At 57.7% G+C, this 11292-nt stretch overlaps 2 protein-coding genes across 2 annotated transcripts; one reads left to right on the top strand and one right to left on the bottom strand.

Annotated features, from left to right (window-relative positions):
- The first annotated feature begins 803 nt into the window (after positions 1 to 803).
- MIF4GD (MIF4G domain containing) lies at positions 804 to 7097 on the top strand. Its single transcript, XM_084273771.1, has 6 exons — positions 804 to 830; positions 2857 to 2993; positions 3680 to 3789; positions 4099 to 4254; positions 4968 to 5060; positions 6160 to 7097. Exons 2-6 carry the CDS (start codon positions 2912 to 2914, stop codon positions 6385 to 6387), a joined length of 669 nt encoding a protein of 222 aa, XP_084129897.1. The 5' UTR covers positions 804 to 830; positions 2857 to 2911; the 3' UTR covers positions 6388 to 7097.
- Positions 7098 to 7289: 192 nt separating this feature from the next.
- On the bottom strand, positions 7290 to 11224 carry MRPS7 (mitochondrial ribosomal protein S7). Its single transcript, XM_084273657.1, has 5 exons — positions 11151 to 11224; positions 10378 to 10569; positions 10003 to 10066; positions 8984 to 9151; positions 7290 to 8072 (listed from the first exon to the last, which is right to left on the bottom strand). Exons 1-5 carry the CDS (start codon positions 11204 to 11206, stop codon positions 7851 to 7853), a joined length of 702 nt encoding a protein of 233 aa, XP_084129783.1. The 5' UTR covers positions 11207 to 11224; the 3' UTR covers positions 7290 to 7850.
- Positions 11225 to 11292: the final 68 nt, after the last annotated feature.

Here is an 11292-nt window from a genome sequence, read left to right as displayed (position 1 = left end):
TCACAGCGGCTGGGCTTGAGCCCCGCAGCCCTGCTGTGGGTGAGTTCAGGCTTTGTTTGTGTCCAGCCAGGCCACACAGCGCTGCAGAAAATGCTCACAAACTGCTCGTTCTGCGTTTCCTGAGGCCGTTCTCTGGTCTCAGCAGCCTGGCTGCCCTGCTGTCCTCTCGGCGCTGGGAAGGCTTCACCCCCTGAGGGCTCTTCCCCTGCGCTGGGAGTTTGGAGAGAAAGCCTGGAGCCCGTCACACCTGGCTCAGCGCTCCTTGAGGCGCTTGGTTTCGCGCATCTCTCCTTCCCGGCTTTTTTCTACCGGTTGATTTGTGTGTTACTTGGTTTTCAATTGTATTTTGCATGCTGCCCGGCCGCAGCCGCCCTGGCTGGGGGTTGGAGCGTGGATCAAACGCGGGAGAGCAGCAGCGCAGGGAGCCCCGAGGGAGCCGGCCCGGAGCGGTAAGTGCTGCCGCCAGCCCGCCGCGGAGCAACCGGCCGTGCCCGGAGTGCCCGGGGCGCAGGCGGGAGTTCCCGGGGAGCCGGGCGGCAGCCGGCCCTACCTGGGGGGATTCGGGCAAGCAGGCGGCCGTGCCCGGGGAGGGGGGAGCCGGGGATCAGCCCCGCGTCCCGCCGTGGCCCGGCGCTCGCAGGCGGTGGCGCTGCGGCGGTTGCCGCTGCTCTCCCGCCCCGTCCCGTCCCGTCCCTCCCCCGGCTCGGGCGAGGAAATGACCTAAGAGGAAACCTGGGCCGTGCCGGGAGGGAGCGGGGCCGTGCCGGCGGAGCCCGGGACGCTCCGGTGATGCCCCGGCGGCCAGAGGACCCAGCGGGGGCGGCGGGCAGGTCGGTAGGGCTGCGCCGGGCTCCCCCTTGCCCTACCCGGGGACACCGCGGGGGCGGCTGGTTTCCTCGGGAGCCGCCGTTGCCTTCGTCCCGGGGGCCCTTCGGCTTGTGCCGCCCGCGGAGCGGCCCCTACGCGGGGCTGGGGCGAGCGAGGCAGCAGCGGGGAGTCCCGCGGGGCTCCGGTGGCCCCGGTGTTCTGGGCAGGAGCCGTCTCGGCGCTGGGGGTTCCACCCGCGGCTCGGCGGGCATGGGACCGGGGTCCCGGGCGGCTGGCAGTACCCCTCGGGCGGGCACGGGTGGATGGATGCTCAGGGGCAGCAGGGAAGACTCGCTGCTCTTCTTCCCCTTGCGATGGTCGGGGCAAGTCCAGCCCGTCCGGCCAGGAACGACCCCCGTGGGGTAGGGGAGGGCCCTGGCAGATCGAGGGTACTACCCCCGACCCGTCAGTCCCTGGGACTGTGCAGTGGGGACCACTTCCAGAGGAGGGACCGGTACCCGGTGTCACCCGCTGCCACCAGCCCTTCAGGCAAGGTGGTCCTGGCAGCAGGACCTGGTGCAGAGAGAGGCCTGGCCGGTTTTACGCTCCCCCGTTCTGGTTTGCTCTGGGCAGGGCCACTTGGCACAGCAGTTCAAAGCCTGTCCCCGGGCAGCTGTGGGGAAGGATGCTACGGGAGAGGAGCTGGGCGGTGGCGGCAGAGACGCTGCCGGACGGGCTCGGGCGCTTCCTGCTGCTTCGCTGAGCAACCACCTGGTTCCTTCCATACGGGGAGGCTGCTGGTGGGACGCGGGGGCTGCTGGTGCGACGCGGGGCTGCTGGTGAGCTCGGGCTGCTCCGCGGGCAGGGCTCAGTGGCGTGAGAGAAGAGGGAGAGACGGTGTGGAGGGCGGAGAGGTCGGAGGGGAAGGCGTTTGCCAGCCAGACGTGGCACGGAGGGCGCCCAGCAGCTTGTGAATCCATCTTGCAAAGGAACCAGTGGCAGGTAACGCTGTGCAGGTGAGAGCTTCGGCTGTCAGAGCAGGTTGTCACCCCGTGGGGTAAGGTTGGCCCCAGGGAGGGCAGAGATGAGCCTCTACCCACCAGTGAGCTCCGCTCCAGGTTATTACGTGTCGTGGCTTCATGGCAAGTCGTGTGGCTGAGGGGTCGGGCCGCCCATGACATGCTTCCCACACTTCCAGAGGCTTTTCAGCTTGAGTCTGGGCAGGGACCTGTTTGCAGGGAGGGGTGAGTAACGGCCCAGGAATTTCGACAAGCTGGCAAAACTCATTTGGCCCATTGCCTTCCCCTGTTTGTGCCCTGGGTCTGGCCAGCCTGGCGTTTTCCATCCAGCAGATCATCTCGTGTGCATGTCAGAGGCAGCCCTTCTGTGCCATGCAGGCCCTCTTGCTGTCTTTCCTGTGTCAGAAAGTGGAAGAAGATGACTCTAGATTCTTTAGGAGCACGGTTGGTACTGCAGAGAACCCTGCTTGGCTGCGGGGGGGTGGGATGGGAGCTGTTGCTGTTGGGGATTCTGCTGCAGAGCTTGCTGTGTCTCGCTGGGAGCTGAGGGAGCCTGGCTCTGGCGCAGGGGAGGTGCTTTGCTCACTCTGGCAGGTGTGTGCTGGGTGCGTAGGTGCAGGTTTGGTTCTTCCCAGGCTTTTGTGTTTCAAAGGCACAAGGGAGCAGTTGCATGGGGTGCTCCTGCTCGTGCTTCCCTGGGACACAGCCACAGGGAAGCCCTCTGAAGTGAGACAGGCATATTTTGGGGCTGTCTGCTTTGACCCTGCAGACCAATGGACTGCAACACATTTTTCATATCAGAAAAATATAAAGGCTCTGAAGATTGAGTCCTGACATAGGAAGGTGGGAAGCAAGGCTTGAAAAGATGTGGGACTAGGGCTTTGCTCAGATCTGGGGCTGGAGTCAGGTGCCCTAACAGAGGAGTTTCCTTGGGGAAGGGGCTCTCAGGGTAGCAGCCTGTGCTCCAGCACTCGACTGGTGAAGGTTTGCCCCTCTCCCTCCAACTAAGCTCTGTGTGCTTTTTCCCCAGGGACTGTCACTAGCCCATCCAGTGCCCTGACTCCTGCCCTTGGAGGAAGCCAGTCATGGGGGAAACGGGCAAAGAAGAATATAAAATACAGTCGTTCGACACTGAGACTCAGAAGCTGCTGAAAACAGCCCTCAAAGGTCAGCAGGCTTTTGACTGACTCCTCTGCCATGCCCAGCTTGGACCCCTTTAAGGAATGTGAATGGCTTAGTGTAGGAAAGCTGTTTCATGAATGCTGTTCACCCCTGAGTCCCGTTGGTAAATCCTCTGGGAAGGTCTTTGCTTTCTGCCTCTCCTGCCCCCTCCTTACCTTCTCCCCACTGTTTAAACTCAGCTCCTGGGTCTCATCGTTGGGGTTTTCTCTGATTTCAGGGTACCTCCTCTCTGGCTCTAACCCAGCACACCTCTCCCCAGACCTGGCCTCTCACCCCTCCCCAGTGCTCAGTTCCTGCTCCCTGTCCCTCTCTGCTGCAGGCCATTCTCATCCTTCTGGCCTTTTAGGTCTCCTGCTCACTGGCCACATCTCTATTCCAGGCCCAGCAGGAGTTGGCACTTCTGGCTCCTGCCAACCCAACTTTGAAGCAGTACCAGGATTTCAGATTCAGATCAACTTCTTGCTTTCCTCTATCACTTTCCCATCGTGATGGTTGTGTCTCCAGCCTGGAAGGAGACAGTATCTTCAAAGGAAGAGGGGCTGTGGGAGCGAGCATGAGGTTTTGCACTATATAATGTGCTGTACCAGGCCCTGTGCCAACCTTGGTTGCTTTCCAGGTACCCCAGAGCAAGCAGAGCACCAAGGTCCTAACAGTGTTTCTCCTCTCTGCAGATCCCAGCAATGTGGACCTGGAGAAGGTGGCCAATATTATAGTGGACCAGTCCCTCAAGGACTGTGTGTTCAGCAAGGAGGCAGGGCGCATCTGCTACACCATCATCCAGGTGAGAGCTCCTCCTGCCAGGACAGCAAAACACTTGAGCTGCACAGGTTGTGTCTACCCTGAGCTGGGAGAGGCTTCACCCCAGCCCTGCACCACTCTGACCCTTCCACCAGCTTTCCCCTCCTGCTGTTTGTCCTGTCCAGTACCCAGAGGGGCAGCTGGCAAGCAGAGCAGTTGTTGCAGCTTACCTTCCTGTGATTGCCCAGAGAAGCAGGGATCTACATGGTCCTGCACCACTCAAGTAGCAGCATCCTCCTGCCCCTGTCTCATCCCCATTTCATCCCTCCCTCCTGCTTCTCTGTGCTCACAGGCTGAGAGCAAACAAGTCGGCCAGAGCATCTTCCGGAGGAGCCTGCTGAACCGGCTGCAGCAGGAGTACAAGGACAGGGAGGAGCTGCGAACCCGCTCGCTCCAGGCCTGGATCTGCTACGTCACCTTCATCTGCAACATCTTCGACTACCTGAGGGTAAGGAGGCAGAGCTGGAGCACCCAGCTGCTGCTGCCTAGGGAGGTCAGAAGGGCCTGGGTGTCCAAAGATGACGGCGCAGGGGTGTTGGATGGGTGTTGTACAGAGCCCCAGGGCCGTGGCTCGGCTGTGGGGACCAGAGCCTGCTGTCAGCACAAGGATGCTGCTGGGGCTGGTGCTACCTACAGGCAAGTGAACAGGCTTGGAGAGGCAGAGCTGCCTCCAGGAACAGTCACAAAGTCTGAGCTTGTTTTGTACCTGGTGTTTGAAATCCTCTGCTTTGCCTGCTCCCAAATGCCCCAGGTTGAACTAGGGTAGATGCTGAGAGATCTCAGGAGGGATCATGGGTGCTCCCATCCTTTCTAGCCCACGTACTGACAGAGTTTGTCTGCAAGCCTTCACTGCAGTGTGTGTACTTGGATTCCTGCTTGGAATAGATGTAAAATTTATACAAGTAGAGCTGCAGGCAGGAAAAATGCTGTTGCAACAAGTGTATTTCCCATGACTACCTGCTTACATTTAAAAATAGATTGTTTTTACATCATTGGCTCAGCTTCTCTGGTTCCTGGAGACTCGGACGCCTGGTCTCCTACATAAATCTCACCAACAGGACATTTGGCAGCACTGATAAATGCTGGGAACAACTATTTGAAATAGCTGCAGGCTCCCCCCTTGCTGGCCCCTGGCTGATGATGGCTCCTGCCTCCTTACAGGTGAACAACATGCCCATGATGGCTCTGGTGAACCCTGTTTATGACTGTCTGTTCCGGCTGGCCCAGCCCGACAGCCTGCGGAAGGAGGAAGAGGTGAGTGCAGGGAGGAAGGCTGCTGATGCGCCTCTTTGTCTTGCCAAAGCCCAGCAAAAAGCCCAGGGGAGTGCAGAGGAGGCAGAGCTGCCTCTCTGGTACGTGATGAAGGAGACTGGCTGGGCAGGAGGGTTTGCAGCCCAGGAGGAAGCGGGATGGACATTGTGGTAATGACTCCCTGGCTCAGGCTGCACTGTCTCCCTTGGGGCAGCTTTTCTCCCTGTTGCTCAGGTGTGGTTGTGGGGCAGCCAGCAGCCCAGCAGCCCCTGGAAGCTGGGGCTGTCTGGTGTTACACAGATTTGCCTCCCATCACATGAGAAAAGCACACAGACAACTCTGCCTCGGCTGCACAGTGACCAGCTGTGCTTCCAGCAGCCCTGGGTGCTGGACATGTGGAAAAGTGCCAGACCCCAGTGGGCTGGGGAAGACTCTCCTGCAGCTGGAGCTTCACACATGTCTGGGCAACCTGTGTGGGGCATGGCTCCTCAGGAGAGGGGCTCCTGGAAAATGTAGCAGCCCTTAGATGGGCCCTTATAGGGGTTTTTTTCTGCCATAGCACAACCCTCCCACCCTGCAGCCCATCCACTTTCTCCTCTTCCCCACAGATCCAGTTAATGCCCATTTCCTGCAAATCACCAGACTTTCTAAGAGCTTTATTGCATGTCCTAACCACTTCCCTCTGTTCCTGGAGCCATCTCCCTGCTCCAGCCTTGGCTTCAGCCTTGCTCTCATCTCACAGACATCCTGCAGGAAATTAACGTTTCTCCTCCTGTTGTGGGTGCATCTCTCTGGCAGCGTTGTCTGAGAGGCAGGAGAGTTTGCCAACTGGTTTGGCTGGGCTGTAAGGTCCCTTCCAACCCAGTTCCAACCCCCTGCCACTAGCCCAGGTTGCCCAAAGCCCCACCCAGCCTGGCCTTGAGCACTGCTGGGGATGTGCTTTTGCCAGAAGAGACATCCAGCCTCTCCTGCCTCCTGTCAGGTGATCTGGGGGAAGCAGGACTGTCACCTCATGGAAAGCCACAACAGAAGGACAAGTTGGTCCCTCTGTGACTGTGACAAAGCTGCTTTGTACTCAGCCACCGTTTCCTTCCTTCTGAAGGTGGACTGCTTGGTCCTACAGCTCCATCGCATCGGCGAGCAGCTGGAGAAGATGAACTCCCAGCGCATGGATGAGCTCTTCTCCCTGCTCCGAGACGGCTTCCTGCTGCAGGAGGGGCTCAGCTCCCTGTCCCAGCTCCTGCTGCTGGAGATCATCGAATTCCGGGCTGCGGACTGGAAGATGACGGACGCTGCTCAGAAGTACTACTACAGCGAGGTGATGGACTAGCGTCTCTGCAGCAGAGGTGGAGAGATGGCCCCAGCACTTTCACCAGCAAGCTTCAGACCAAGTTTGAGTTTCTTTTCACCTTCCTGTTTTTCTAGCACTTCCTATAAATAGGATTTATACCAGCTGGAGCCTCCACAACTGGTGCCAGCCCGACTTGAGGGTTGGAGAGGCAGAAGGGCAGCACACACCTCACCCAGCAATTCTCCCACCGATTCTAATACTGGGCTGCTGCCAGCACAGGGTGAGAAGGTTTCCAGCCCCAACCAGCATTTTATCTGAGTGTTAAGGGAAGCAAGTTTAGGCCAAGAGCATTTTTGTTCACCCGCGAGCCAGCGGAGCTGCAGGAGGAACCTCTCCCAGCTCAGGTTGTACCTGGTTCTCTGGGACAAGTCACAGGAAACACTGTGGCCTCACCAACAGCCCAACCAAGTGCTGCTTTTCCCAGACCCCTTCCAGGCCACTGGCTGTACCTGCACGCACACAGCCTCTCTCACAGGTCAAGAGCCACCACTGCCTGCCCCAGGGCAGCCTGCACACGCTGCTCCCCGAGCACATGGAGCCAGAACAGGTTTTGTATGTTTTATACAACAACCCTCACGCTTTCTCAGACTTTAGCAAGCCTCAACTGTAGTATGTTTCTTATACAAATGGGAGAGGAAGCAAGAACACAAAATAGTCTATTGAAGGGGTTTTTCTAATAAAAAGTTTTCCACTAACACGTGCCCTGCTTTCTCTCTACGCAGCTCCTGAGCTATGAACAATGCTTAAAAGTTGTTTGACTGAAGCCTTAAGGCTGGGATCCTCATTTTCTCCTCCAGTGTAGGGTGTCAGTCTGGCTTCACGCAACCAGGGCAGCTAGAAAAAGCAGTGTGAGATTCAAACACCACAGACAAAGGTTTGGAATCAAGAAACTTTTCCCATAAACCTGGGTTTATTCCATTTCTGTTAACAACCCCATCAGATCTGTGCAGACAATGCTGCTGAAGGTCAGAACCAAAAATCAAACAGGGCCTTTTAGAACCTTTTGTACCACTAAGGCTGGTTATGGGCTGGGATAAAAAAAACCCAGCTCTGCTGGTTTCCTTTCTGTGATGCCAGAAAGGAAAACCAGTGCTGATTACAGGAGCAGAGACACTTGAAAGGCCCCAGGAAGCAGGTAAGTGGAAGATTATTTTGTATGGTGTTGCTCTAAGGAAAACATCCAAGGCTTCTGTTCATGGGAAAGTGATTATGAAGTAACTTGAGCTTCTGTGCAGGGGTTGGTCACTCTTTCCCGTTCCCCTTTCCCCATCCAAACGAGCCCACAGGAAATGAGCTTGCAGGGGGTTGGGTGGGCTGTCCCTGGCTTAGTTCAGAAGGTGTCTGGAAAGGACCTTCCACCTTTCCTGCTCCTCCCAGGCTGATGGCCCTGGGGCTGTGCTCACCAGCGGGGCTGGCGGCAGCGTGTCCCGTGCCCAGCGGCCCTACCACCAGCGGAAGTGGGCGTAGGCCCGGTTGGCCTCTGCCATCTTGTGCAGCACGTGCTTCTTCTTGATGATGGGCCCCTCGTTGTTGAAGGCCTGGAGCAGCTCCTGGGAGAGCTTCTCAGGCATCAGCGTCCGGCGGTGCTTGTTCTCCCTGCACTCGGTGATTAACCACTTCATGGCCAGGAAGCGCTTCCGATTGTCCTTCAGAGGGACCGGGACCTGGGCAGGGTTGAAATTGTTGATGGTTATCAGGCTGTGAGAGTGCAGGAACCTGCTGAGCTCTGGCAGCCACGCAGCTCTGGCTGGGCACACACAGACTGACCCCAGGCTGCTGCAGCAAGACCAGGTCCTGACAGCCAACCTGTGCCACTTCCCCTCCTCTGGTCACAGAAACAGTCACTCCTACTGAAATGGAAATTCTGGGTGCTGCTGGCAGACTTCTGGTCTGCTGGGTTGTGCTAGCAGAGGTGGGAGATGGTCACTGCTCCCTGCACTGCATGGACAGACATGTCTCCACATCTCATTTCTCCATCAGGCCTCGAGTGTTCACAGAATCACAAGGTTGGAAAAGACCTTTGAAGATCATCAAGTCCAACCATTCCCATCCTAAGCTAAACCATATTCCTGAGCACCTCATCAACCCTTTTTTAAACACATCCAGGGATGGTGACTCAGCCCCTCCCTGGGCAGCCTGTTCCAGGCCCTGACAGCTCTTTCAGGGAAGAACTTTTCCCTCCCATCTGCTCTGACCCTGCCCTGGGGCAGCTTGAGGCCATTTCCCCTTGTCCCATCTCTTGTTACTCAGGTGAAGAGACCATCTCCCACCTCTCTGCACCCTCTGCAGCAGAGGGTGGAAATGGCAGTCCTGGGACTACTGATTCCTTTGCTGCCCAACACTGATCTCTGCCTCCTTGGCCTTTGCTGTGTACTCCTTGGGTAGTCACCCTGCTGCTGACAGGCTCTGGGGCCTCAGCCTGGACATCTGCTGGGTGGTGCCCTGATCCAGACTGCCACGTGCCTCTTTCCAAGGAGAGGGAAGCCTGAGCTGAAGGAGTGGAAACCTGTCCACCTGCTTCCCTAATGAATTCCCTCCCGACCAGATGTGCTCCCAGGTAGTGTCCCCCCTTCACCTGGTAGGTTTTGCCTCCTTTTGTGATGCTGCTGAGCCCAATGATGGGCTGACAGTTCTTCAGAGCCTGGTGGAAAATGATGTAAGGGTTGCACTCAATTGTTTCCTTCTCATCTTCTGGAGCACTGTGGTACTTCTCCAGCTGCTTCCTCTTAATGGTCTCTAGAGTCTTGGGACAAGGACAAGAAAGGAGACACACAGAGCAGATGGATTATCCCACTCCATGAGGTTACATCACTCTTACAAACACCCCATGTTCACGTGCAGCTGGCTTTCTATCCCTGAAGGCAACAGGTCAGTCAGGGTTCTCTTGAGTTTTACATCACCCTCTTCCAGCTCTTCAGTCTCTTTACTGGACACTGCATTTGGGGCAAGGAGGTAGAGATAGGAATGCAGGTCTGTGGGCACTAGGTGTCCTCACAGCTGAGTCAAGAGACCAGAGCCTGCCTGCTTTTCTCTCACAGGGCACCAGCAGTTACTTGGGGCACATTGGGGCAGCGTGTGTCCCTCTTTCAAGGGCTGGAACACACCAGGTGGGACCAGCTAACAGCAGTTACTGTATGTCACAGCAGGGGTCAAACCTGTGCCAGATACATGACTTCTTCAAGGTATACAGAAGATAAGGCATGAAAGAGAACTGGAAGGAAAGTCTTGTGAGAAAATTATGCTTTTCAAGGTGTATTCTGAGTTTATGGGTTAGTGATGGACTAGCTAGTGGTATGTCAACTGCTGGACTCAATGACCTGAAGGGTCTTTTCCAACCCAAATGATTCTAGGATTCTGCAGAAGGTCCAAGACACCTGGAGAGCAGAAAGAGGATGTTCTCCATTAAGCTGTCATCACCTGGTCTGTGAGCAGACTGAGGTCAGGGCTTGTACAAAACATACAGATTATACAGAGAAGTGCACTAGGACTGCAGAGATGACCCAAGTTCTGGTGATCCCTAATTCCAGCAGGCTCAATGTCCCAAGCCTTTCATCTTGTGTTAACATAATAATGAGAAGAAGCACAAGTTCTCACCTGAGCCATGAGGCTTCTGGCCAGCACTTTATTTCCACCCTTCATCATCATATTGGTGAATTTACTGTAAACACAAAGCCAAATGCAATATGATTTCAAGTCTGATTTTATCACCCACAGAAATAAGCCCCCACCCTGCTCCTTGTGCTGTTCCTGTGGTGAAGCTTGGATGCTGTTAGATCTGCAGGAATTATCTCTAATCACTGTCGGGCAACAGACTGGCTTTGTGGGGAAAGATTAACGCCACTGAAGGGATTGTGCTGTCCCAGAAGCCACGTGCAGCACAGCAAGGCTGGGGAGGACAGCAGGGCTCCTGAGCCTTGTGGCTCTGTGGGACCTGGCAGTGACAGAGGAGAAGGTGATGCTTTCTCTGACCTGATCATCGGGTCACTGAAGACAGAGCTGGAGACATTGGAAGGAGCCGCTTTTATGGGCCGGACAGCCTTGAGCTCCAGTTTTTCCTTTTCCTCCTCAGACAGCTGCTCCTGAGGTCTCTGATAGAATTCCTTGTTCACTTCTGGCTCTAAGAAACTGGGGTTGTAGCGACTCCACCTCACCTGCGTCAGCCTGCGAAGAGCAAGAGGAGGAGGAGGAGGAGGAGAAGGGCTGTCAACTGACCCGTGTGACATGTCACGGTGGGGATGTGGACAGATGTGAGCACATCCTGGGGCACGTCCGACTCAAGGGACACCTCTGCCTTCCTCTCACTGCCGCTCCTCTCGCTGTGAGGCACGAATCTGCCCCGAGGCCCAGCTCTGAAGCCTCGGAACGTATCGCTGCCTCCCTCCCGCCGCAGAACCCCCGGGCGATGCCCGCCCGAAGGGACGGGGCCGCGGGGTGTCCCAGGCCGCAGCTCCAGGTGCTGCCCCGGCAGCGCTGGGCTCGCGTCCCCGCCAGGCCCGGGGCCGAGTCCCGGCGCCGCCAGGCCGCAGGCGCGGGGCAGGCAGAGGACGCTGGAGCCGCGCTTACCCGCCGGGCTCCGGAGCGGTACCGGCCCCCTGCGGCCCCACCACACGCACCCGCGGCGTGGGGGCTGCCCGAGCCCCGCAGGCAGCGAAGCCGCGCGCCGCCTGACCCTCCCCTCCCCCCCTTCCCGCAGCTCCACCGGGCGAGGCGCCGGTAGCGCCGCCCCCCCCAGCCCCGCTTACCGGGGCAGCCAGGCCCGCAGCCGCCGGCTCAGCCCCGCCGCGCTGGGCGCCGCCATCTTCCCTCTGCGGGCGGGGCGCGGCGCGGCGCGGCGGTGGGGGCGGCCCTCGGCCCCGCCCCGCCCCTCGTGCGGCTATCGCGCGG

Source organism: Gallinula chloropus (genome assembly GCF_964237585.1).
Source record: "Gallinula chloropus genome assembly, chromosome: 20".
NCBI lineage: Eukaryota > Metazoa > Chordata > Aves > Gruiformes > Rallidae > Gallinula > Gallinula chloropus.
Note: the sequence above shows the minus strand (reverse complement) of the source record. Positions and strands in the feature narration are given on the sequence as shown.